The following is a 27,444-nucleotide window of genomic DNA, read 5'->3' as shown; positions in this document are numbered from 1 at the left end:
GGGCCACACGATACTGTTTGAGACTGGAGGGCTGAGGTACACGTAGTGACTATTGAAGCGAATTAATGAGAAAACAGAAAAATAATTGCAACAAGCTTTCAAGAAAAGTATTGCTAAATATTCAGCGTAAAAATAAAAATCCTTGCATTTTTTACATTCTTCAGAATTGGGTAAAAACACTACATTTCCTTTTGCAAATCAGAATGAAAATCACATCTGTATATCATTATATGTGGCAAATCTGTCACCAGGATCTGTCACCCAGCACTTTCCTTGTCTTGCTAGCAAACACACCTTTACTGAGGAAATAAGCTATAATGACAAGGAATGACAAGTCAGGGGCAGAGGGAAAGATGACAACAAAATGCCCAACACCTCTTGGGATGAGCTGGTGTAGCTAAACCTTCAATCAGAGCTCTGGCAGCCTTTCACTGTCCTTCCCAGTGTATACTGGGGCAAATTCACCTGCCCACTGGGGGCTTTTGTCACTGCTTTTTAGCATTAGGGAAGAAAAGGAGCCAGTCAGCGCCCATTCAGAATGATCAACCTTTGGATATGTATACTCTGAGTTATAACTGCATATCTACTTTATTAGAGGTGGTTCCTTAGGTAGCTTCTAGTCCTGGAAGCTACAGATTTAATTTTAATTTCAGCCTGCTGCCTTGGAGAAATTGGAAAGAGGGGTAAGAGAACTGAGCTTTCATTCTTCCACTCATGAAATGGAGCAACAAGCCTTTCCATTGTTAAAGTTCTGAATTAAGAAAGACATTACAAACACAAAAATGAACTTCTGTTATTATTCCATTTAAATAGTAGAGTTCAAGTAGTTGGTTGACTTGGAATGATTAGTCAGTGTATCTGTATAGAGGGAAGATGTAAAAAGTTCAATTTCAAGTCAAACAAGATTTTCAAGATTTCTCAAACCGTGTAAGTACACGAAAGAAACACTGCATCTAGCCGTCTTGTGGCCTTCCCTGGAAGTCTGCTGTAGGAATCACAGTTTCAGAATATTGGATGGAAAGGGTACAGTGAGCTAAGGTGACCCAAAACATGTTTGACTCTGTTTCTTTAAGCAAAAGGACTTGGATAATTTGAAACCTCTTCCATATCCCATTTGCAATATATTGCTCATAGAAATCTGAAAGCACAACCAAGTAAAAGTGTATTTAATTCCACATTATTTTAATTAAGATGGGAAAGTTTTTCAAGTGTTTTGTTGTGCAAACTGTGATTGGAGCCCTAGTCTTGCAAAGAGTTTCACACAAGTGAGCCCATTGTGCAGTAGACTATTCACGTGCATGATTTTGCCTGTGGATGCTGGCATTTGCAGGATCACAGCCATTTTTGCTAAAATTATTCTTCACCTTTAAAGCAAATCACTTCTAATGAAATTACATGAGCTTGATAGCAACACCATCAGCCAGGCTGGATTTGCAATCTGTTTTTTTAATTATGGAATTTAATTATTTTTCTTCTAATATTTACTATTGAATTTATTTTTTATTTTGCTTTTATCACTTCAACATCCTAAATTTCAGGGATTCACTAGAATGTGTCACATCATTATAACCTTTATTATGAATTATTCACAGTAATTACTGGGTTGATGCAAACTTCATTGTGAAATTTAAAGTACCAGAAAATCTGGTGGTGATACTGTTTTACTCTTTGGATGTTCTTAAAATAAGTCAGAGTCAACAGATTGCAAAAATATGCAATTACAAAGTTATTAAAATGCAGATTTTTGGCAGGAAGCCACTGTAAGTCTCCTGTGTTCACAGCTGCCTATTTACAGCCAAACCACCCTGAGCAGCCTGTGGTGGCTTCTTTGAGCAATTACAGCTGATGGGTCAGGGCAGTGGCCTCTCTGAGGACCAGGTTCAGTAACTTTTTACCTCCTGGCTCATAAGCTTCACTTGAAATTATTTTTGTAGGCAGGAGGGGATGACAGTGGCCCATCATCTTTTGTTCCCTGTCACGCTGACAGTAAGTCTGGGGTGCCTCTCCTGAGACTGTGTATGTACTGTACCTAGGTCTACACAGATGGTTCCTTGGATTAGAGTCTAGGCCATTCAGCAGCATAAATTTTGAATTACACTTTTGAGGTCAGTGTAACGTGCATTTTCCCCAGTCAGAGCTGCCTTTAATCATTGCTGCCTTCTCAGTTCTCTGGGAGCAGGGCATACTGGAATATTAACAAAGTGGCAGATGCTTTGCTTTAATGAAGAAATAAGCGCTGTCATTTTGCCTTCATCCTATCCCCCATAATGTCACTGGATGCCCCAGTGTTTTTTTTCTTTCTCTCTGCACAGTGACTTGGGAACCAAAATTATGACCTACTTAGTGTAAAAAAACTCAAAGTTGATGCTCAAAGGGTTGTGTGCAGACACTCAACACTCCTGCTGCCAGCCAAAAACTGCTTTGCCTATGGTTCAGCATCCAGGTAGGACCAATATGTGCTGGCTCTTTCTCAGTGTCTGTTTTTGCAAGGTGCTTACAGTATGGAATTTGTTTTTTACATTTTCATATTATTTTCATTTTTCATATTATTCATTTGTGCAGCTTCTCCCAAGAACAAAGTTCTTTTCCCCCATGAACTTATGAGACTGTCACAAGCCATGAAAAGAAGGGAGAAGGTTATACAAAATAAGGTGTGTAGCATCTAAGCAGCAAGAAGAACAAGAGTGAGGAAGTCATTCTCACTGACTTGGGTGAATTGGGGTGATATTCCCGGAGTGTGGAGAGGCAGAAGTTTGCATTGTCTGTGATAAAGTACAATGAGAGTGTCTCCCCTTCTAAAGCTCTGTCTCGTGATGTTGGGGGCTTGCTGTCTGTGTGAGGCAATGTCATTAATCAGTGAGGTCTGTAAAAGTCTCCCACAGGACAAGTGACATTTAGGGGTTCAAGACTGAAATAGAGAAGGACCATTAGAGAATATGTTAGAAATTGTTGGTTTTTTACAGTCCCATTAAATATGGGCCTACCTGGTAATACTTCAACTTGCTCCTCACAGAAATACCTTTTTTCTCTCTCAATTAAGTCTGCATTGTCCCAAAAAACTCAAAGTGTGTCCACCCTTTTCATAAATTTTCCTAATTGTTAATGTAGTGCCTAAAACTTTCAAGACATTAAGTCATCATTTAAAAGCTGTATGTGTCCTGGGAAACTTGTGTGGGCAATAACAGACAATCTTACACTGATTTCTTAGAAGGAGGAAGCTGCAATGAAAATCCAAACAGAGCCCTTCAACCTCCGCATGGCCAGTGCATCCTGTGTTACAGAGGAGAAGGCATTTTGAGGTTACCATGAGCAGACAGAAGTACATCAGAAGAGCTTCATTTTGAGGCTCCTTGGAGGTGCAGACATACCAGGGGAACAGCAGAGGTGCCAAGCAGTGGTGTCACCAAACGGCTGAATTGTCCTTCCCTGCGCAGGGGTTCCTGAGCCATCTCGGGAGGCAGGTTGGATCCCAGCATTCCACACAGCAGCTTGGCATGGCTTTAGTTTATGACTTAAGCCACAGCCCCACAGGCAGTTCAGCTGAGTAGGAGTGGTGAAGCCTAACGTGCTTTTCTCCCACCCTGGTGGACCATCTCCTTGGCTGCAGAATGAAACAGTGAGAGAAGTAATCCAGCAGGAATCCTCCAAGGATATGGGACTGTACCCTCAGGAGCAAAGGCACAACACTCTTGCTCTTGGTCATTTGGTGCAAGCAGGATGCAATTAATGCCAAGGTCATGGGCTCAATCCCCATATGGGCCATTCAGTTAAGAGTTGGACTTGATTGATCCATCTGGTGCCCTTTCAACTCACACTGTTCTGTGATTTGCACAAAGGGCACTCCTCTGATTTCTGTTTTGTGGATGGAGAAGTGTGCTTCTAAGCACAGTGGTGGGCATTTCCTGAGCTGCTGGTAATCACAATTTTCACACATGGGAAGAATACTATAAAAATCAAGACTGCAAAGGTGCTGAAGAACATGAGGCCACTTCCTTTGTTTTTCCTCATGAAGTTTTAAATGTCCTGAAACAAAATAATATTAAATATGGGGCTTAAGGTCTAGTACCACACAGAGATTCATCCAGAGGGATTGAGGAATGAGGTAGAGAAAGCCTTCTCTATATGCTGTAACTTAGAGACTGAATCTCCACAGAAGAAAAGACAGGGTGTCAGAGTGCTTTTCCAGAAGATAGTAGGTTTTGATTCCCAGGGAAAATAAAAAAAAGAACTGCAAAGCAGGTTGGGTATGGGATTTCAGGAGCTCGTGGGCAGGTGAGTGAGTATGCTGGAACCAGCAAAACGTGTTGTGATCAGGGAGAGAAGTGGAGCAGTGCTGGGTCTTACAGCAGAGGGTGCTTGAGGAGATGAAGGGGCAGGCTGACAACACTGTGTGCTCCTTCTACATCAGTGTTGGTTGGTACAGAGTAAACAGCAGCTTTGGCCATTAGATTTTAGGATTTTAGGATTTTAGGATTAGACCAAGATGGAAGGAGGCAAACTTGCTTAGTATTCGGTAGGCCCCTGTCTGGGTGCTCTTCCCCATTTTCTCTTGAAGTAATCTATTACCACATCTCAAGAGAAAAATGACCCCAATCTAAAGATTAATAGAGCAGTGTGTGGACATTTCCAGTGGTGTGTATGAAACTCAATTTCTTTTTGTAGCTGTATGCACTGAGGTGTCCTTTATCAGCAAATCTCTAGATCTTAAAAAGTAGGCTGATTATTGGAGAGGGCAGCAGACAATTTAGGGCACATGGTGTTTTCTTATGACAGGAGCATTGCTGTGAAGTACAGTAATTTATGTTGATAAATTTCAGCCATCAGAATGTCTTGAACACTTCAGAGGATGAATTTCTAAGCATACACCTCTCATTTTAGCAGTGGATGGGTAGAAAAGGGGTATTTGAGAAATTGGAGAAAAGATAACTCTTGCTTTTGCTGTTTCTTGAAAAGTAGCAAGGGACTTTCATGTGTTCCTAGAAGGAGCTCATTGTCACTAGGGTCAGATCAACCCAATTTTGGTTTAATGTGACAAGTTAAAAAACTTCCTTCCTTCACAGCAAAGTTGCAACAAAAATGAAGGAGCTCATATAATGTGAAGACTGAGTAGTTTTTGAACACTAGATATTTCTTAGCAAAGGTGTTTTGGTTTTGGAGTTCTCTGTGCATGCCAAAATGTAAAGCTTTTTATATTAAGAATTAAAGACACTGCTGGGTTCGTATGTTATTGTGAGAGGTTGCAAATTTCTCTGTCTTTTTTCCCTCATGTTATATGGTCACAAATTTTAAGGGAAGTTCTTTGGACTAATTCAGTACAGCACAGGCTGAGTACTGAGGTTTCTATGATAACAGTGTGCCGTGGACTTGGGTTAAAACATGATTTAGTTCCTCTCTGAATTGTAGCCTGCAGAAATGAACCACAAAGTAGATTGAGTAGATAAGGTCCAAATTAGATATGAATTTACCCTAAAGATGTGTGCATGTGTCATACAGTGGCAGTTGTCCCTGAACACGGTAGTGAATGTACTCAACTGGCCTGAAGATTTGTACTATTTGAATCTCATATCCCTAAGGAATGATAGAGAGACCTACCAGGTGTTTTCAAAGCAGGAAATATATTCAGTGTTTGACCTGTCATGACCCATCTTGACTTGCAGATCTTTTGCAGAGATGACCCTGGATTACAGAGGTTTGAGTTCCAGGATTTTCAGAGAGATAGATTAAATTAGTTTGAAATTAGTCCCCTTAGCAATTAAAACATTTGGGGGAGGTGTTTTGCTGGTTTAGAGCATTATGATTGCCCACAGAACTAGTTAAAATACTGATATTAATGCTACATCAAATTGAGTGTGCTGTGGCATGTGGTCTGATATTAGTAACTGTAGAAGATTGTGATTTAAACAAAAAAACACCCAAACCATTTGTTTTTGTTCTGGAAGAAGAGATTTCTGTATTGACAGACAGACAACTACTGTGCATGTAATTTCCTAACCTTATCTCCTACGACTTTGTTGTATTGAGCTGCTTGCATATATGCAGCAGGAGGAGAACCACAGCATACCCTGTTTACTAATGATGGGAGTTCCCTTAGGCTGAATGCAAGCATGGCATATTCTTATGAGACACTTGTAAAACTTTTAAAACAGCAGCAATGAGTAGTGATTTCTAGCATGCCTTCGGGAGCCCTGGAAAAGGTTTTTTTTACTCAGAATAAGATGCCAGTTGGGATTTGTTCAAGTAAGCCCTTTCCTCTTTGATATATATTGTTATCTTGAGTTTTGCCACAAGTGTCTTCAAGTTGTTATAATTTCTACCCCTCCCTTTTTATTTTCCCCCAAGATTTCAGTTTTCCATGCCAGTGGTCGAGAACCTAACAGTCTGCTGAAGATAAGCTAAGATATAAACTAAGGCGGGACATCTCTTAGGCATGTATCATCTCCTAATGCAAAAATGTGAGAGACTCCATATTTTGAGTTCATTTTTCTAGTGAAAGGAAGTTTCTCTGGGTTCTAACTTTTGTTTCAATACAAAAAAAAAACCAAACAAACAATAAACAAACTGCTGGTGGAATCAATTACAGCCTTTTCTTCTGTTTTCAGACCCAAACTCAAAAAGCGCTAAAGCATCAGTGCACTTTTGCCAGGTACATTGCAATGTAATTGCATCATTCACTAAAAATTACAACTGACTCTACAGTGTACAGGAGAAGGAAATGAGAAGCTGGCAGCTCTCTGACTCACCTTAAATGTATATATGAGGAACACAGTGTATCAGTGGAAGTGCAGATAGGACTAGGCCCTGGGGTTTATATTCACATTACATGGACTGTTCACATATGTCAAGGGGGAGTATTCTGCCAGCCTCCTACACTTACTAATTATTTTCTGTTTGGGGGAAGATGAAGTTTTGAAGAAAAACATCCAGAAATCGCTGGGTTGCTATTTATATCGTCATAAACTTTTATCAGCTTAACTGACTTTAATAATGATTATTACTGTAAAACCCAGCAACTGTTATCTCCCCCACTGTACATGTCCTGTAGTAATGAGGAATTCTTTTTTTTTTCTCCTCCCTTCTGCTCCTTTGCACAATACCAAACTTAACTCAATTTCCTCTTCTCTTCTCCCCTAGCTGTCAATCATTGTCACATTACTTTGCATCATATGCATCAAGAAGAACAGCTTTTTCCATCAAGTAAGCCAGTTCTAAAGCTGCCTTCCCAGAGGCTATACAGATTGTGAAAGCTGGAGGAGCTCAGGAAAGAGTAAACTGGACAATAACAAAGGCTCCCAGAGCTGCCTCTGCCTGCCAATCTCTCATGCAAGCACGGAGCTCTATATAGGCCATGCCTCCAGGGCCAGAAACGTGTGTGAGCTCCGCCAGCAGACCTCCTGTCCACACCATTAATCACAGTAGGGAGGGGGGAAATGGCTCATTACACTGCGTCAATGATATTGTCCATTCTGTGTTCTACAAATTACAATGTTGCGTTCAGCAACCCCTGACTTCTGAAGTCCATGATTCAAGAGAGGGAGAAAAACTTCTTAACAAGAGTGTCTACCTGTGAGCAGCAGAGGTTAGGAGCAAGCTGCACTTAGTTTAGACAGCTACAACAAGGCAAACTTTCCAAGGCATGTTTTTTTCTACTGTTAAATCCTTGGTAGTTTTCCTTCCCTCTCCCAAAATGATAGATTTGAGGGATTTCTCTATTCTGAAACATTATTTTCAAACCTCTCAGTTCATTCCCAGTATAGTTTTTATGTGAGACTTGTGTAAGGCATCCTTCATGGCTGAGTGACTTCAGGTATAATCGAGTAAGAACTTCCTGCAGTATTTTGGCCATCCTTAGAGGTCCTGTGCTTTACTGGAGAATGCTGTGGCTATTTATGGACACCCTTTCAGAGCAGCAGAGATTTATCTCCCTGGCTGCCAATGATACTAGAAGTTGTATAACTACATTTTTGCTCACAGCTTTTAAACAGGATACTTTATTGGTCTCTTTTATGCTTAAGTACCTATAAATGAGCCCTTCAAAATCTGAATCATCCAGGTTCCACTCTTGCACTTGACATGACAAAGCTCTTGCTGTGTCCTGACTTCAGTGCTGCAAGGCTCATCAAGATTTGTACTGTACAGAACTTGCAAGGTTCTCCAGTTCTTCCTGAAAATGTTGGTGTCTAACTTGGTGTTTTCTAAACCCACCCTCCAGTAAGCTCTCAGCTCTTATCAGACTTTCTTCCTGATTTTGGGCTTCACAGTGAAGTGCTTCCCTTGGTCTCATGAAGGCTGCCTTGTAGTGGGCACGCATGTGATATTGTTTTGATGGTCTTGAAACAAGCCTGCCTGTTTCTAGAAAAGCAGTGCTGCCCTTTCTGGAGCAAACACAGCTTTTGATAGGTGGCCTTAAGTTCGAAGTAGATGTATCTGTTCAAAGATCACCAAGCTTCATGTTGGGTTCAAAGCTTGCATGAGACATCTCTAGGTTCTGAGGGTTATCTCAGGGTTACACCAACTTCTTCCTTGTCACTGGATGTCTTGTAGTGATGCGTAACAATATCCTTCTAAAATTGTGATATTAAGAAGAATATGGGCCTATATTCACGTCTTCCAAGAGGTGGAATAGAGCTGTAGGTCTCACTTTGAGACTTCTTGAAATTTATAAAGTGATTACTCTGGTTGAAATATCTGAGGATTAATCTTCAGATATGTCACTATTTTTCCTGTATATTTTGTAGTCCCATAGACATCAGAGATGGAGTGTGTTTTGGGTGTTGTAGGATGTTTAGAATAGTACAGAAAGAAGTGCTATTTTTCTATCCTTTTCAATACTTTTAAGGAAGATGTCAGTTTAAGAGGAATTGAAACTGCTAGCATTGTTTCTAGAACTAACAGAAGTTTGTAATAGTAATTTAAAGTTTGTTTTTCCTCTGAGATAATTTTGCTTTCAGCAAAATTTTCCACATCTGCAAAATAAAAAAGTATTTCACATCTAGTGATTTTAACTAATCAGTGAAATAGTTTATGTCAGTGAAATCCTGCTAGGTATCATAATTTTTGTGAAGTGACTACGGAACAAAACAAACAAAAAAATTTTAAAAATTAAAAAAAAAAAAAAAGTGTGGAAAATACTGAGTACAACGAATGGCCAGGATGGGAAAAGCCATGTCAGATATAATCCAATCATATTTCATAGAATTATAGAACAGTTTGGTTTGGAAGAGACATTAAAGTTCATCTAATTTTAACCCCATTGCTGTGGACAGGGACACCTCCCACTAGACCAGGTTGCTCAAAACCCCATCCAACCTGTCCTTAAATATTTCCAGGGATGGGGCATCCACAGCTTCTCTAGACCACCTTTTCCAGTGTCTCACCACTTTGATTTTGAGTTCAAAATGTAATTCAGAAAGGTAGCTTTTTTAGCTGTTGATAGGAATGTTTCTCCTACAGTACTCCCCAGACACTGATAATTAGTGAGGAATTACAAATGTTTGAAGATGACAGTAATTTCAGGTAAGATAAGGAACATTCTAGGGTAAAGACAGATTTACCTTATGAAAGCTCCATAAGCCTAAAAAAATAGGCTGTTTGAGGACGTATTTCCTTTCTTGGCAATTGCAGCCATCATGTTCTTTTAACACCAAGTGCTGTTGGCAGCAGAAAAGCTGTAGTGTAGTTGGTGTAGTCTTTTATTTTACATGTGACTGTTGGATTTGTAGTTCCTTTTCCTTCCCACTTCTTGCAGTGTGTTAGGGTAGTTTATGGGTAAGTTAAAAGCCAATGTCAAGTCCTCTGTACAGTAAAACTGAGAGCCTGCTGACATGCATCACTGTGCCATGGCATGACTGTTGCAATCCATCTTGACCAGTGTGTTTGAAAGTTGAGCTACATATAATCAATTGCACTCTTAAAACTTTAATGTCTTTGACTGCACCATGTAGCACTACATTAATTTGGCGGCACATTCGGCCTCGGCATTTTAGGTCCAAGGGCTTACACCACCTGGCCCGGGCAGTGCCTGACACGGCACTGTGTGATTAATGCAGAAGCCTTTCCTTCCTCTCAGCCCAGGCAGAAAGCTGGCTGCAGCCCTGCTGAAGCACCCCTCCCTAGAGAAGAAGCAGCCAAAGAAAAGATCCCCTGAGCCACTGATGCCTTGCAGGGGGCCTGGAAGTGCATGGCATGTTTCTGAATGTAAGGGATGAGTAGCTGAGCCAGTTTGCAGAGGGGAGTGTGGGGGACAGGGCTAAAAAGGCTTTTCAGGTCAGGAGGAGGAAGCACACTAATATGAAGAGCACTGCTCATATTGGAAATCATTACTGGAGATCAATCAGATTTTTTCAAGAGTGCACAGCCAGCTAACAGATTCTCAGTAGCGAGTTTTCCACTTGAATGAAGTTTTTGACAGTCAATGAGACTTAGGGCTTGCCTCTAATGACAAATCTCTTTTTTCATTTTGGGACAAACATTATATAGGAGCTGTTTGTATTCAGCAGCATCAATTGCATCAGGATGCAATCTTAACTTTGCATCCCCCAGAAAAACACTGTAAAAACAAACAGCTAGGAACATTCAATGAGCCATATGCAATGACTTGCTGATTCATATATGGCAGATACCCCTCCCATGGCCTTCCTGAAGAAAAGGGCTCTAATGCTGGCTGAAGTGAAACTGGGTAATACTAGCTAAAATAGGCTGTGCTGTGTCATAAGCTGCATTTGTGCTGGATTTTCTTTTCCTGAAAAGCTGACTTTAAAGCTTGGAAAGAAGGGAGATTAAAAGATGCAATGGGCAGCACTGTTTCAAAAGCAATCCTTTATTTTTTGGAGGACATGGAGAGCCATCTAATCCAATTGAGTGCCTCTGAACTACAAACAGTATAGCTTGCAGTCTCCTGTTGAATCTCATGTTCTGTCTCAAGGGTTGCAACACGGTGCTGGACTCCAGTGAGCAAGTTTGGAGGAGCCACAGTTCCATGAATGTTGTTACAACAAATGTTGTAAGCTTAAGATGCAAGTTTGAAGATAAATGGAATAGAATTAATAAGCAGCAATAAGGGCTTTGTAATTGAAATTGTATAGACATTAGAGGTACATAGGTTGTTAGTAATCATATTAACTATTTCTTAACAGAAAGACAAAGTAATAAAATTATAAATCAAAAAGCTTAGCTGTTCACATGCAGATTTAGGGGGACATTTTGTAAAAGAAATAATTGCTTTCACTTCATCTCAGAGTAATGCTGTCTGTGTCTAATTGGTTTTTCTCCAGAAAGCAGAGAAATCTAAAATTCTAAGCAATGCACAGCAATAGTAGAGGTGAAAATAACCACATTTTAGAAACTTCATACAGCATTCCACCCCAACACTGAAAGGAAGCAGGGCTGCTAGGAGAGGTAAAGATAAATGGAATTACTTTTCTATCAGAAGTATAATAGTCTTTATTAGTTAGTTATGTGTGCCTAGAATAGATCAACTGTCAGCAAGAGCAAGTAGATGAACATGTACCTTGTGAGCTGTCAGGAAGATCAGTGTGAGGTTTTTAAATAATAATTAACCCCTTCCAGAGAAATGTTTTAGACAAAAGCACAGCTGCTTTATTAACGGTGCCTTTTGTACATAAGGATGAATATTCCAGTTTGTTCTCTTCATTTTTTTGTGTAAATGTAATACCATATTTACATAAAACTCTGTTAGGAAATGGTGCCATTCGCTGTTAAAGCTTGCATAATAAAATTGTTTGTCAGGGATTTAATTTGATTGAAGTTTGTTATTTGTGCTAGCAGCTCAGAGGGGCTGCAGCTTGCTTTCAAGCCCGGCGATGCCCTTGCCCTGAGCAAGCCATAATGCAAACAGCTGTCCTGGGATTCAGTGTGGGAGGGCACATATTTTTTTTTTGCACTTTAACCATTGCTCAGAGGTGAAGCAGCTGTTTGTTTCCTTGTGGTCAGAGGAGCTCTTTGAGCACCAGATCCACCATTCTGGCACAGTTCAATAGTTTCTCTGGTCTGGCAGCTTGATTGGGGTCTTAGAGCACGTCACTCTTGGTGGTCAAGAGAGTGTGGGACCACCCAGGAGTCTGAATGGAGCAGCTGTGGACTAGGTCAGTTCTGGTGGGGGCTGGACTTGGCAGGGGAAGGGTTTAAATATGCAACATGTTGGACCCCTCTGTGGTGGGTTGACCCTGAATAGATGTCAGGTGCACACTAAAGCCTCTCTCTAAACTGGACAGGGGAGAGAAAATGTAGTGAAAGGTTCATCAGATGAGATAAGGACCAGGAGATAACACTCACTGATTACCATCATGGGCAAAACAGACTGAACTTGGGAATATTAATTTAGTTTATTAATAAAAAACTCAGAGCAGGATACTGAGAAATAAAATAAATCTCAAAAACACTGTTCCTCCCCGCCCCTCCCTCCTCTTCAGGCTCTACCTCATCCCCCCCAGCAGCGCAGGGAGACAGGGAATGCTGGTTATGGTTGGTTTATCACAAGTTGTTTCTGCCACTGCTGAGGCAGAGGAGTCCTTCTCCTGCTCCAGCATGGTGTCCTTCCCACAGAGACAGTCCTCTATGAACTTCCCTGAGAGTCCATCCCACAGGCTATAGTTCTTCACAAACTGCTCTTGCGTGGGTCCCTGTCCGCAGGATGCACTCCTTGAAGGAGTCCACTCTGTGGTCTCCCACAGAGTCACAAGTCCTACCAGGAGACCTGCTCCAGCATGTGCTCCCCTTTCCATAGGGCCACAGATCCCTGCCAGGTGCCTGTTCCAGCCTGAGCTTACCCCAGGTTCACAGCCTGTTTTGATTGTCTACTGGCTCCAGCATTGGACTCATCCACAGGCTGCAGATGGATCTCTGTATTTCCATGGACCTCCAGGATATACAGAGATCCCTGCAGGGGCACAACTGCCTTACCATGGCCTGCACCACAGCCTGCAGGGGAATCTCGGCTATGGCACCTGCAGTACTTCCTCCCTCTCCTTCTTCACTGACCTTGGTGTCTTTGAAGTTGTTCCTCTCACACACTCTCATTCCTTTCTGACTGTAATTATATCTGTGCAACAACTTTTTTTTACCTGTCTTAAATCTGTTGTTACAGAGGTTTAACCATAATTTCTGGTTAGCTCAGCCTTGGCCAGCAGTGGATCTGTTCCAGAGCTGGCTGGTGTTGGCCCTGTCAGACATGGAAGAAGTTTCCAGCAGCTTCTCACAAAGAAGTCACCCCTGTAGCCTCCCCTACCAAAACCTGGCCATGCAAATCCAATACACCCTCCCAGAGTTCAGAAGGTCTACTTTGATCTTTGCCATTGTAACTTCGCATGTTGGAGTAAAGGACTGAGATTTTACAGAACTTTGTCAAATCATATTTAATTTCATTTTGGCACTGAAGCCTAGTGATGGAGCAATGTGTGCAGCAGAACAGGACTCTGGATATGGTACTGAGCTAGTACTGGCAGTAGCAATAAGAAGACAGTCTGCTTAAATTTGTTTTTCAGGGCTGGCTAGGAACTGGCTTTAGATCAACTCCCTTAGGAAAATCATATCTCCATCACAGAAAGCTGAGAAGTGCTAAGTTCTTGGGAGACTTGCTGTTAGGGACTCTTCCTACACAGTCGTAGGCGATATAAGCAGTTGGCCAAGACTGTTGTGGAATATTTATGGCATTGCTGCTGTTCTCATCCATGGAGAAATTGACTGAGATCCCCATTTCACCCAGCATGTGTAGGTATTTACTGAGCAACTATCCATATACCAATATTTCACCTACAGGCCCAGTTTGATTGATACAGAAATAATCATTTTGTCTGCACATTTTTGCAAATGATGGGAACAATGGTACGCATACGGAAGCTGAAAAACTTGTATTATTAATGTGTTTTAAAATCCTCTTTTACTGGTTCCTCTTGCAAATATAATAATCTAAATGTGGCAGGATTTATCAGGAATCCAAAGAATAGAAGAGAAAGATAATTAACATTGTGTTCTGGTTAACTAATATCACACTTTGAAAACTGTTGAAGGATATATAGGGGTTTGTGAGGGAGGTTTTTCTAAAAATTTTTATTAAGTGCTGGAAAATTACTGTAGCTAGAGGTGAATTGTTGATTTTGGTCAGTCCTGGATCTGGTTGTGTTGAAACACTTTCTGGTGCTATGTTGTTTGAAGCCTAAGTATATGGATGTAGTCACCTAGCCCTGAGATTTGGGTGAGGAAAAAATTCCCTCTCCTTCCTCTTCCCATCTTTCTTCTCTTTCTCCAACAGCCCAGTCATGAGGAATGTAAGGGGAATTTCAGTCCTTTCTGCAGCACTGTCTGTGGTCAATTGCTAGGATCATTTGGATACCTTTCTCTAACAAATTCAGTGGATTTCACTGCTACATGCATCATATTAACTTGACAGTGTAGCAGCTTTCAAAATAGCAAATATTTTTAGGTTCTTTGCTGTCATGTCAAACCAGAGCTTCAGACCTAAATGCTGTGACAGAACACCATTGTTTTTAGCTAATCTCAGATTTCAGTGTTGCACAGATTGCCATCCTCAGCTTTGTGTGACTAACTAATGCCTCTAAAGATACCTGACAGTGTAATGGGATGATGTGTGCTATGAAGTGTTTTATGGACAAGTTAGCAGTGAGACAATTCATGAGCTGATGCATCTCAGTATTACTCTTGCCCTTTTTCTCATGAGAATAGAGTTCTTTATCTCACAATGTGAAGTAGAGACAGACCAAAATAGCAACAAGTTATTTTGTCTAGCTTATATGCAAAATCTTTACAGCAGTGACTGTCAAACTGAAGCTACATTTTATTTCTGCAGCTGTTTCTTCAGTGCTCTAACAATATTATTAATAGTACCTGTCACCTGTGCAGCACCTTAGAGCTGTAAGTAGTTTGAGAAACATTATACAAACTTAGTGGAAAGCATCAAAAATTAAGTAAACACCCTACTTCTTACTGGCTAAACTCAATTCTTAAAATTGTAGCCTGACTTTGCCTTTAGCTTAGTAAAATAATCTTCCAGACAGCTATTTCCCTGACTTACTTTATGTTTATGTTTTTGCTAGATCAGTCCTGTTAGAACTTTATCACATTTAGACCAGAAAGGCACTACTAAAAACAGTATGTAGAGTTTCCTTGTCTAACTTTCCAGGCCCCTTTAATTACGACGCTAAAGTGATTTTGAACAAACGCAGAAGCACGTCTTGTTGGTAGTGCTAAAATGCTGTTAATATCTGTAGAGACTCCATACAGTTAATGATTCTTGTTGGTCTTGGTGAAGCAGTAGTAGCAGCAGAGACCTTCGTGTAGAAAGCAGTCTTAGCATCATTTTTATCAGCTTATCCTTTTAAATTGCCACCTAGCAGGTGATGTGACAGGAAGACTTCGAGCTACTCTTACAGTACCACCATTACAACAAAGCTGGAAAAAATATGTGGGAAAAAATGTGTGCTGGAAATAAATTTGAAAACTTCTGATATTCATTTGCATTTCTGAAGGCTCTCAACATCAGTGATTTCTATCCAGGATAGGACACACGGTTCTGTTAAGATATTTTTCTCTCTTTTTAAATGAAATTGTGAAGCTTTGACAGCCTTTAAGCTTTTGTTGTAACCTGCTAAATTCCCCCCAGTGAGAGGCCAGGCAGCCTGTGCTGCACAGCTCTGGCCAAGAGTCTTTGCTAGCACCTGAACCAGTGGAAAAGCCACCTAGCCCTGCCTTCTGGCCCCACTTCCTCCCATATCCTCTCAATGCTTTCATAAGTCTGCTTGTATGAGTGCATTGAGATTACAAAACCGTTGTTCTGTGCCACAAAACCAGGTACCTAAAGTTACAGTAGTTATAAAACATGCCCAATGCAATTTCTGCTTATTCAAAACTCCCCTTAGCCCTGAGGGAATCTGACTACCAGGCTAGTCAGCCCCTCCCAGCAGACTCAGCAAGTCTTTATGGTACTTCTGTTGTATCAGTATTGAAAATAGTTCATACTTTATTGTAAATTACTGTTATTTGCAACTTCCAGTTTTTCAGTTCCCTCTGCACAGAGATCAAGCACCCAATTTTTCCTTTGTATCCATCAGCATAAATCAAGATAAACTCCAGTGAGGTCTGCCTAACCACAAGTGTAAACCTAGGAGGAATGAAAGGAAAATCAGCCTACAAACTACTTGGGATTTTTATTTTTAAATAGCAAAATTAATGCTGCTGCTCTGCAGACACAGGGTGACCTGCAAAGTACTAGCTCATGCATTACTAATGCATCTCCACTTAAATGCAGATTTTTGCTCCTAACACAGAACTTCAGGGAAATCCTCTCCAGATAAACTGTAATACGATACCAAATGGTGATTCAATATTTCACTTTAGCTTGTGTTTCAGCTTATTGATCTTAATTTTCTATCATTTTGATGCAGCATTTGCCTAGGGGGAAGAGGATTACATTCACTATAGTACAGCTTTTCATTATCAATTAATTATTTTAATATTCTCCACATCCATGCCAGAAGTGGCAATCTGGTTGTATTCCTTTCCTTGTTGCTGTTTTCAGTTGTGGAAACCAGCAAGGTGTGACTTTACATATTTCAGGAAGTCATTGAGACACAGTTGAGAAAAGGAAGCATAGCATAAGTATCTCAGTGTCTATGTGGGACATGCTTACCATGATAGCATTTTGTCCTTAGTCATTTGTGGTAACAGCAGTGAGACCCTGACACAATTTGGTTTTGACATAAGTTTAGGATGAAGTTTTATTCTGTACATGCCTCCCTCAAGCATTGCTTAAGTGAAGCTTCTAAGATGTACATGAAACCTTGATTGATACACTTTTTTAGATAGATAAGCTCTTTTCTCTGGACTGAACTTTTAAGTGTCCTAAATAGTAAAATGGAACATGGAAATTATGTTTATAAGTCTACTAGATCATGACTGCAATCACTAAGAGGAATTACCTAATGATGAGAACATTTTGGCAGCACTTGACATGATGACCTCCAATCTAGTTATAAGTAGGCAACGCTATTTCTCAGTTTCCAGGCTGAAAGCGAGCAGCACAAGGATTGCAAACAGGTCTTGTGTACCAGTCACTCAAAAAATAAGTCCCTACTGTGGTAGAAGTATAAATAGGATGAGATTTTAAAACAGATTTTTAGGTTTGGGATTTTTTTTAATTATTTATGTGACTTAATTAGCTATAGGTTGCATTCTGTTAACATTTCCAAATGTTGTTCTTGAGTTCATAAGATTCATGTTGTTCATGCATACATAAGATTCATGAATTTCCAAAATTTTTCCTCCTAGATTAACATTTTTCATATGTCATCCTAGGATTTGTTTGTTTTTTGTTTTTTTTAAATTATCAGAGTAAGAGCAACAAAATAGTGGAAATTGTCAGTCTTGTGGTTACTGAGCTCTCTTCTGCCATGTAATTTGGTCAGCAAAACAGTTGTCTAAGGAGTAATGATCTTTGTGATTATGCTCCTTTGGGAAGCTCACCTACATGTCCTCAGTCTTCTTGTCTTCTTCTCTTAAATAATGCCCAACATTCTCAAACCCTGGCAGATTGAAACACCTCATCTAAACACAACAAAAACTGCTAGAGAAACGTTCCTCCACTACCCCATCAAAGTCAGTCCTCTCCATGCCCATATTTAGGTCTGAGTAAGTGGTGTGCTGCAATCCATTAGACAAATATTTGTTACTGATAAGAACATAAAGCACACCATAAAAAACTGTCTCCTGACAGATTTCGTTGGCTGGGGAGTTTTGGGGAAGAGAGGGGGATATTGGTGGGGTTTTTTCTCCCCCTCCAAAAAAAGGCAGGAACAGTTTGCTTTTAGTATTGAAATCCTTGCTGACTTGATATATGTAGAGTAATGAAAAAATAGTATAGCTACAATGGAGGAGGCTGGGTATTTTTCTCATCAACAATGCATTATCAGTAAACACAGTTTACTGATTTTGATTGGAACCGAAGCACCAAATAAAACTTCTAATGCTGGGGTGTATTTCAGTTCATCACTTATGGGTTTATCCAAATCAACCCTTTAAAGTTCTCACAAAAAACAAGAGACTGCTATTGGTCAAACAGAAAGCTTTTAATGATCCAAAATAAGATTTATTTTAAATAGAAAATTATAGAATTTCAGGGGTTTTGAGATTTGGATATTTTTTTTTTGTTTAATCAGTGTGGAATCCTTTATTAAAAATTGATTTGGTACCCAATTATAGCAAAGCTATAAATACTAAATAGTAGAAAATAAAATGGTGGTTTTCTTTGGAATGTGTGTTTTGAAAAGTAATCTCAGTAGCGAATATGGGTGTTGTAATAGGTTGGGGCTTTTTCTCCCCAAGACATAAGTTCTTGCTAAGACTTAACTAAGACTGAAATTCATAAAAAAAAAAAAAAAAGAGATCAGGTGATTAGGTGTGAACTGATAAAATTTACCACTTCTTCAACTTTGTAAATTTCCATCAGAATGCATGACACAGCAGAAAGTTTGCCTAGCAGCAGTAGGTTTGCATACCTTCTTATTTCTTTTACCGGCTCAAACCTAGGTTTTCACATTAATTACTGTTCATCTATTGAATGGAAAACGTGCATTTTTAATTATGTTAGTTTAAATGTTGGCTGGTTGTGAAATCAAGTGCTTGGAATTGCTCCATTTGAGCCACATGAATCAGCAGTACTGTTTCATAGTTTTTGCATTTTTTCATTTCAGCATTTCACACTGCGATCCTTGCCCACCAGAAAACCTGATAAAGATTAAAGGCTCCATCTAGTGGGCAAGAATTTTCTATTGAAAGAGGGGAAAAAAGGTTCTAATTTTCATTTGATTTTATGCACTGAGAAATATGGCTTTAGATTTTGTTTCATTAAGATGCCATGTTGTTGTTAATTCTTGCCTTCTGCAGAGCCATTATTTTATATGCAAAGCTGTGAAACATTAAGTATTATTCTGAGTCTTCAGCAAGAAGCAGTAAATGATACTAAATGAGTGGGTTTATACAGCAGTTCACTAACAAAGTTCTTCCCCCCCACCCCCTTCAAGCTTCAATATGTTGTAACCAAAAGAAGGTAATTTGTGTGTCAGCAAATGTTTTAAATCATTTAAGCTTCTTTCCTACTTTAAACTGACTGGAAACATTCATAGCTTGACCACAGCACTTGACACAGTATTTTGGGAGTATTTTTACTCAGGGAACTCTACCCATGTGTTAACTCAGCATGAAATGACTTGTTTACCTGCAAATGGAGAAATCTGTGTTTTCTGGCAAGACACAACTCCTGTGGCCTCTGCTGTGTCTTCCAAAGGCAAACACCAAAACTCCTTCATCCTGGCATTTGTCTAGGAGCCTGCCTGGTACTGTTGTGTCTGAAAGCATCCTGTCAGAATCTAGCACCTTATTTTAGCTACATATTTGATCTAGTACAGTAGTACTGGAGAGGGGTTTTCTTTTCTTTTTCCTGGATTTCTGCACTGCGTTGCAGTTGTGCTCCCAGGTCCTGAACTTCAAATGGCAGAACTCTTCCATTTGCAGTAGTGAAACTTGGGTGTTACTCTGCCATTCCAACAAATTCAGCTAGCAGCTGAAACCTCCTCTTCAGTTCACTTCAAGCTGATAACAAGCGTAGGAGCAGGAATAAGTAGCAGCAAGCACAGATTTGGCAGAAGAGACACTGAGCTAAATGTCCTGGCTTTTGTCTGAATGTCCTTCTTTTTAAAGCCATAGAACCTAGCAAGATCAGTTCTTCCTGCTCAGCTTCCAGCAAGGGGTAGACAGTGTAACATGCATTGCAGTAATGCACTACACCCAAGCTCACTATAGCCAGCATTCATATCCAACACTGGAAAATCCATCTCCTGTGCAAATCACAACATAAAGCTTAGGAAGTTTTGCACTCCTTTTGACCACAGGGAAATCTTCCTTTGCAGTGGGTCACTTAATAGCAAATACAGAAGATTTTTATTTTGATATCAATGCACAATTTGGCAATTCTGATAGGTCACACAGACTTGCTGATATTCCAGAACAATCCTCCCTAGCTGCAGCTCTCATATGCTCCATGGAAAGGCTTTTCTGAGGTGCCAGTGGGTAAGAGCTGTCATTTGGCTTGTTTTACAGGCTAAAGCAAAATACAGTATTAGGAGTTCTTACTCTGAACCTTTCTATGATCAAGGACTACCACAGAACTGAGTAGTTCTAGAGTGCCTTTGATGAAGTTAGCGTATTTGCAACATGCAAATGATGCAATCTCAAAAAGGGGAGAAATGAAAGGCAGAACTTAAACTGCATGGTTTGTTTTTTGTTAGAGTAATGGCCCTTGGTTTCTAATGTACACAAACACCTACCTCATATGCAATTGAAGATGTTAAGCCCCTTAATTCAAAGTTGTTAAATAGTATCCCTTTTCACAGCTGGTCTTTGCTCTAGAACTGTTCATGTTTTAAAAGATTATAAACTTGTTGCTCAGCTGAAGTAAATCCCAAGTTTGGAACTACAGTAAGATCCTCTTTGTTTTACCTTAAATACCTTTTCTAGCACTAGTACTTGAACTGATCCTAATTAAATGTAAATTTCCAGATGTGGAATTGAGGATTATCCAACAAACTGCTTTTGTAATAATCTGCTGTAAACTCAAACTGTTAATTTGGGGATTAATTTATTGCCTCTTCAGATCATTGAAAAATCTCATACAAGCCTTCTAACTAGATAACTAGTTTATTTGGGTTAGATTAATTCAGCTACTACTTTGTTCTTTGAGGGAGCAGTGGTCTTTCAAAACAAATGCACTGATGTCCTTTTATAGTTCTCTACAACTATAAAATCGGTCTCTTCTTTTCTTTGCACAGCTAACCAGGTGCTGAAGTTTGGAACACTCGTCAGTACTTCCAACACCTATGACAACTCTGGGATTGTGACCATCGAGACAGACAAACCTTTGCTGTGGACAATGGCTATCAAGAGATGAGATCAGCTACAGCTGCCTTTTCTGATCTGACACAACTCAAATTACTATAAAATTTCACTGAATTAAGACAGTAAAGCTGCAGCAAGATATAAGCAGGCAGTGGTTTTCTGTATTTAATGAAAAACAAGTCTGAAATAAAACTCACTTGAGATTGAATCAAAATTACTTGAAGTAATAGAGTACTTCATTCTGGTAACTCACACTACTTAATCAGAAGATGCATGAGCAGCCACTCAGTACAACCACAAACTGAAATGAATGTAAAGAAACTGATGCTGTTTATCTGGTTAGTTGAGGCTACTTTTACAAAATATTTTATTCCAATACAAAACTATTTTCCCCCTCCTGCCAAATGGAAATACAGTACCCAGTTGCACATATATAACCGTATTACAAGGTGGTAGCACTAAAATTAGTTAAGCTCATTTTGCCATCCTGGTTTGTAACATATGTAGATGCTGATGAAGATTTTTCAAGAATAGTAATTACGCTTTTCTACTTAAGAAGCGAGTTGGTGTACTGAAGAAGCTTCAATTTTGCTGGAATACCAGTATCAGATGTCCCAGTATTGTTTTTAAAGTAATAGAAGTACCATTGTATCTTCTGCAAATATCAAATGCTTACACTAAGATTTTTTGAAGTGAATTAAATGTTTCAATCTCTGAGTCTGAGGAGGAAGAGCACTGCACCTACCAGTTTTTGCAGGCTTAGTTCTTAAAATCAAAATATCCAGTCATTTAAAATAATGGAAACTTCCAGGTTAATACACAGGGGCCTTTACGATTTTATGTACAGAATAGGATCCAAAATGGGTGTATATCCTATCCAACAGTGTGAGCAAGTTGTGGATTTGCTGAAGGACTGCTCAGTGTCTCTGACAACTAAATTATCCTCAAATGGTACATCTCAGTAATCAATTATGTTTGGATTTTTTAATTATGCCATCAAAATAAGGACTGGCAATTCAATTTCTTTGTTTGACAAGAGGTGTTTTTTTCCCTATCAAGTACATACTATAACCTAGTAGGAGTATGACTGCCAAATGCAGAAAGGAATTAGTGGTAATTATGACAATTCCGGAAATTAGTGACAAGAACTCCCATACACTTTTACAACACCACTTGAAAGGATATGGAAATGCTGTTTTCTTGCATTCTGCTTTTGCTGGAACAATGCTGTTCCAAAGCTTAATTTACTGCTTTGTAAACAGCTCCTGAAAAGAGGTCATACAGCTGTCCCCCTTGGAAGCTTTTAGTATTTACAGAAAACCTTAGGCAACCTCGTTGGAATGCAACACTGACCCAGCTTCAAGCAGGACACTGGACTAGACATCTTCCTAGCTTCCTTCCCACCTGAATGATTCTACTACGGTTAAAAGAAGTAACAAAAGAAGTAAAACACACAACTACTATTACAAAAAATAAAAAGTCTGTAAAGCCTGTAGATGGGTATGATCACATACAATTTAAAAAAGAAATAAGATGACAAGAATGTTTGAAAACCCAAACTAAGCTTGTTTAATATCAAACAAATGAAAGCTGTGAAATCATTGTAGCAGGTGTCACAACTGTCTTCTTCATGATGAACATTCAGCCACCTCTGTTGAGAGAACAAAGTAATCAGTTTCAACTAATGAAGTGTGATCAAGTGATCTCACTTGAAGTCTTACTTATCCTCCCACCACTGCCTTGTTAGGACAACCATTACAGCTTATTTCCCATTTTCAAATGCTCCTTGCCTAGATGACCAACCACTCCTATAGGTATAAGGAAGTCACACATCATGGACACAGAATGGTCTTTAACCTCCTCCAGTGCTGGAGAGGGGATCACATCATCTCTGGAGAATATGAGGAGTTTTAACAGGTACTGTTAATATGTTAGTACCATGGTGCCAGTCAACTTTAAGTTCAAATTTTTCATGATGTAACATTCATTCCAAAAGGGATTTTACACATCAAACAATGTTTCAAACATATCTAGCACTCAGTAAATGAAACAAGACCAACTTTGTTCTGTGTCCTGTCATCCTACAGCACACCCACTCAGTTTTCCTTAACTTACCATCCATCCATTTACTTTGGATACCCAAATTATAAACAGGAAACAGTAAGAGTATATAAGATCCAAATAAGGTAAATGTTCTATGGTCAAACATACACTGAGGAACTGGAAATCAAAATATCTTATGTTCAGTTTTGAAGCAGAATACTCAGAAAAAACTTAAGAACTATGGATCTAATACTTTGCAGCAGGCTGAATTAACATAAAGTTCATTAACATTGTTCACAAAGCCCTGTGAATCGAGTAATACTTGTCATATTACACTAACATGTGAAATGCACAGACATTAAAACAACATGGGTCCCGTAGGGCTCACTAATGTCCTCTGTTTAAAACTGAACAGGTGAAACTTTAGTGAAATTGAATGCCGTATTCACTTACACAATTATATTGTTGATAGGGATATGGATCAATTTGACAAAGAAACCAATAAATCCCATTATCGCAAAGCCTATTGCTGTTGCCATGGCAATCTTCTGGAACTCTGCAAAAAACAAACAAAAAAATTTGTCAAGAAGTCTCATGTACAGCAGGCAGACGTGCACTGCAGTGACCAAAGGAGAGGTCTCTCTTCAGAGAGCCATGTTAACACTGAAAACACTTAAAAATCTGCACAGATCCTGAGAAACAAATCCACGTTTTCAGAAGACTGGTAAGATTTTCAGAGAGAAAAGACAAAGAATGGCCACAAAGAATGGCCAATCACAATCTTTTTTAAATAAGCAGAATCAAAAATATCCACAATGACAATTCATGGAACATTGATCCCATTATGCTTCCTTTACATCCCTACAAGCCCTGAAAGTAATCTCCAATACAGCATCAAAAATGAAAAATCTGTATTTATGTCTGTCACAGAGGAAGAGCACCGCAACACCCTACAAAAACTTGAGTACCTGGGTTTTTTTCAATTACTTTAGGACAGCAACCATGAAGACGACCAAGAAGGTCAACAGCCCCTCAGAAACTTGCCAGTCTGACAAGGAATGAAGTTCCTTATGGATCTCAATAGCAAACTTAAGTCACAGACCTGTTCACCCTGAGCACATGAATAAAGCACTGTAACTTTCAGTAAGGAGGACCAGTTGCATTCTGGTTTTATAGCTTCCCTCCAGGGCCTCTACTCCAAAACCTCCTCTTCTATACTCCCAGCCACAACATGGTTCCCGTCCCAATCAGGCAATGACTGACAACTGTGGAGAACTGAATTTCAGCTACCTAACCTCTCTCCCAAGGTGAATTTTAGGACCCCTCACACTCCTGTGTACATACCAGAAAAGAACATGCTCAAGTTTATTACAGCCAGAACCTTGAACACATTGACATCTAGACAACTAAAGCTCAAGTGTAAATCTCATATTGGCAACTGAGAAACATCCACAGCAAACAAATCAACAGAAGTGACATAGAAAGGAAAGACACGTGCAAAGCTACAAGATGAAATAAGGATTGTGTTCGGGGCTTTTGTGTGCTTTACCTTTCCTGTCAGGCTTGGTGCATCTCTTAACAAGTCGTATGGAATCTTTTACAAACTGACGGCTGGGTTCCACAAACTGCATTACCTGATCCATGACTGCCTGCAAGGACAGACACATTTAGCATTGATGGTTCCACATATACACATATATACTGAAAACCAGAACTTTTCAATTACAGAAGTAGCAGTTACCTACAAAACTCGTTAAAGGCTTACAATATCCTAAAGTGTCATATTCCAACCAAAGATACTTCCACTTTGCAGGAAATGAAGACACTGTTTGAGCAAATAAACATGAGGGCCTATTTTTGATTGCAAAAGGAAAAAAAAATATGGAAAATTGTGCCTTTCAGCCCAGAAGAAAATAACAGCTCCATCAGAGTTTGGCTTTCAGGTTACGTCCTATGCCGTGTTTCTGAGAACACCACCGAAGGCGTCTAAATAGACCAAAGTCGCCGGTTTGAGGAGACCCCCACGCCTGAAGCTGCCGAGGGGTGGGTGAGCACGGAGAAAATGCTGTGGCCGAGCCTTGTTCTCACCGCAGGCGTGTGCCGGCATTGCCACGGCAGGCAGGACACCCACCGGAGCGATTTGCTCCCATTAATCCATACGGACCCCCTGGTAAGAGGCTCCTGGCACGATGCCGGCCCCTCTCGCGTCCCCAGCGATCCCTTCCCCCTCGCTCCGGCTGAGGGGCCCTGCCTGCCGCAGTCCCTGCAATCCCCCATCCCTGGCCCCGTCGCACAGCCCCCATCCCTTATCCTGGTCTCCCGGGGACACCCGGGTCCCCCATCCCCGATCCCGGGGACAGCCGGGCCCCCGAGCCGCCCTCACCGCCGGCCGAGGGACACGTCGCACTGAGCGGCGGAGCGCGTGACGTCACGGCGGCGGGCGGGGCGGGTTTTGGGTGGAAAATGAGGCTTTCTGAGGGCGGGGTTTTACTTGGGTTGGTTTTTTCCCCTTCCGGTTTCCGGCGTCTGTCGCTCCTCCCGCTGTTGCCGGCGGGGTCCGGGCCGTGAGGGCCGACCCGATCCGGCAGCGCCTCTGCGGCCTCTGGCAGCGTGTTTGCTTTCCGTGCCCACCGTTCTCCCACACAGACAGGGACAAGGATTAGAGAACACAGTATCAAGCTGCTCCAGGGGAGGTTTAGGTTGGACTTTAGGAGGAATTTCCTTCTCGACAGGGTGATTAGATATTGGAATGAGCTGCCCAGGGAGCTGGTGGAGTCACTGACCCTGTAGGTGTTTAAGGAAAGACTGGATGGGGCACTCAGTGCAGTGGTGTGGTTGTCAAGGTGGTGTTAGGGCATGGGTTGGACTCAGTGATCTCAGAGGTCTTTTCCTACCCAATTGATTCATTGATTCTCTGAATATGTTGGAGGCACTGGGAACTAAGGAAGTTCATCACCTTTGAAAACACAGGATTTTTCTTGCTTAGAGAAGTGAGCAGTGCTCAGAGGTGGGAAAGCTCCGTGCATTTCAGCACCACAGGTGTAGCGTAGGACACGTCCTTGCATGAGGGGAAAAGAGGCTGTCACTGCCTAAGGGAGCACTTCCCTGCTGCTTCATCATGTAATACATAAAGGAAGAACATAGACAAAATGAATTTACTTTTTTTATCCTTACTTTGCTTTTTATGTTATTGATTTTGCTCTAGAGCTCTGTCCCTGGTTGATGCCACCTCTGGGTTTATATTAAGTATCCAAAGCTTATTATTTATTCATTAGACTGGGGGGCCTTTGCAGCCAGTTTAGCAAATGCTTTGCTGATCTCCCTGTTGCATCTAAGCGTGCACAAAATATTTTCTGGGCTTAAATTTTTGCTGACAGCCTTCATAACAGGTGAAGTACCATCACATCACAGTAGGGAAAACTTGGTCATTCCTTGAGATTTTGGCAACCACCTTCTTTGTCTCTGGCCACAGGGCAGGTCCCTCACTATTACTGACCTCCTTCAGAGATGAGCTCTCTGCTTGGCATTGGAGGGTTATTAGCCTGAGGTCCTGTACAGGTTTTCTCCAGAACCCCACCTTTGGATTGGATTTTGCTTTGAATGAAAATTCATTAGCACTGTTTCTCAGATGGGGCTGTAATTTTGGTGGCCAAATTCTCTGGACCTCTCCCATTCATACACTAGCACAGAAAGATTAGAGTGTCAGTCAGGCCTCCCACAGCAGATATGTGTATAATTTGGCTCTTGTCTTTGAGGCCAGTCTGAACTCTGCCAGAATGGAAGGAAGAGGACAGGAAGATCCCTAAGGAAAGCAGCAAAGGGCCTGATAGCCAAAGTGCACGGTGTGTGGTGGGGCAGAGTAGATTGCTGAACCTTTGAATGAGAATCCACATGTAGAGACATTTTGGTGGGCTTTGTCTTATTTGGGTTTTTTTCCTTCAGTGTTACAGATAAATGCCAGAGATTGACCAACAGAGGAAACTCACATTTCCAGCTGTGCTGCATGAGGAGTCTTGCTGTGAACCATCCCCACAGTGGATGTAACCAAAAGGCACTGACTGGGAAAAAAATTAACCTGAAAAAAGAAGACATGGGTATGAAACAATTAATGACACAGTTTTCTGGTTGGATTAGCTATTTATTTTAAAAAGCATTTGCTGAAACAAAGCTTTGTTCCCCTAAAATTCTCTATTTTAAGTTGTTTTTCCTGGTGAGAAATGTTCTGGAGAAACATAGCACATCTTGCATGTCTTAACAATGTGGCTTTGTCATAAGTTTGTACTGTGGGTTCTCTAGGGTGGGGTGAAAGGTATCAATTGTCCTGTCTCAGCTTCCTTCACTCTGCCATGATGAGCTCTTTGCCTGCCAGGTTGCAAGTTTGGACTTCAGCAGCTTAGGAGAGAGGCAGAGTCCCGATTTGTGCACAGAAAGCATCTGCTGTTCTCCTCACAGAATTTTCCAGCATTTATGGTTTTTTTTGTG

General features: G+C 40.6%; 2 protein-coding genes and 1 long non-coding RNA gene across 7 annotated transcripts in view; 2 read left to right on the top strand and 1 right to left on the bottom strand.

Moving 5' to 3' along the window:
- TPK1 (thiamin pyrophosphokinase 1) overlaps positions 1-22,325 on the top strand; it is a 296,584-nt gene extending 274,259 nt beyond the window's left edge. For both annotated transcript variants that reach the window (XM_005519092.3, XM_088064081.1), the window contains one exon: positions 20,853-22,325. In XM_005519092.3, the coding sequence (XP_005519149.2) occupies positions 20,853-20,971 (119 nt within the window). In that variant the 3' untranslated portion in view covers positions 20,972-22,325. The remainder of the gene's footprint in view (positions 1-20,852) is intronic.
- Positions 22,326-22,464: 139 nt separating this feature from the next.
- On the bottom strand, positions 22,465-25,412 carry SEC61G (SEC61 translocon subunit gamma). Of its 4 annotated transcripts, none has more exons than XM_005519094.3 (4): positions 25,346-25,412; positions 24,512-24,611; positions 23,416-23,518; positions 22,465-22,570 (listed from the first exon to the last, which is right to left on the bottom strand). In XM_005519094.3, exons 2-4 carry the CDS (start codon positions 24,603-24,605, stop codon positions 22,561-22,563), a joined length of 207 nt encoding a protein of 68 aa, XP_005519151.1. In that variant the 5' UTR covers positions 24,606-24,611; positions 25,346-25,412; the 3' UTR covers positions 22,465-22,560. The 4 variants fall into 4 exon arrangements, with proteins under 4 accessions (XP_005519151.1, XP_014103880.1, XP_005519150.2 ...); XM_014248405.2 differs by lacking the exon at positions 25,346-25,412 and adding an exon at positions 24,704-25,068; XM_005519093.3 differs by lacking the exon at positions 25,346-25,412 and having other exon boundaries at positions 24,512-24,629.
- A 120-nt stretch (positions 25,413-25,532) lies between these two features.
- On the top strand, positions 25,533-27,135 carry LOC148185178 (uncharacterized). The gene is made up of 3 exons (XR_015773433.1): positions 25,533-25,748; positions 26,718-26,804; positions 26,905-27,135. It is a non-coding gene; the product is annotated as an uncharacterized LOC148185178 (long non-coding RNA).
- Positions 27,136-27,444: the final 309 nt, after the last annotated feature.

This window comes from Pseudopodoces humilis, chromosome 1, assembly GCF_049639895.1.
Source record: "Pseudopodoces humilis isolate 2021_Gansu_Grassland_sample_001 chromosome 1, ASM4963989v1, whole genome shotgun sequence".
In the NCBI taxonomy this organism is placed as follows: domain Eukaryota; kingdom Metazoa; phylum Chordata; class Aves; order Passeriformes; family Paridae; genus Pseudopodoces; species Pseudopodoces humilis.
This window is presented reverse-complemented; position numbering and strand designations above follow the sequence as displayed.

What these genes read in the sequence shown, in the direction of transcription:
- SEC61G (XM_005519093.3), bottom strand. Translation starts at nt 24,629, where the DNA reads ATGTGTCTGTCCTTGCAGGCAGTCATGGATCAGGTAATGCAGTTTGTG. An exon ending in CACCAAGCCTGACAGGAAAG is followed by an intron (nt 23,519 to 24,511) that starts GTAAAGCACACA and finishes TGTTTTTTGCAG; the next exon opens with AGTTCCAGAAGATTGCCATG.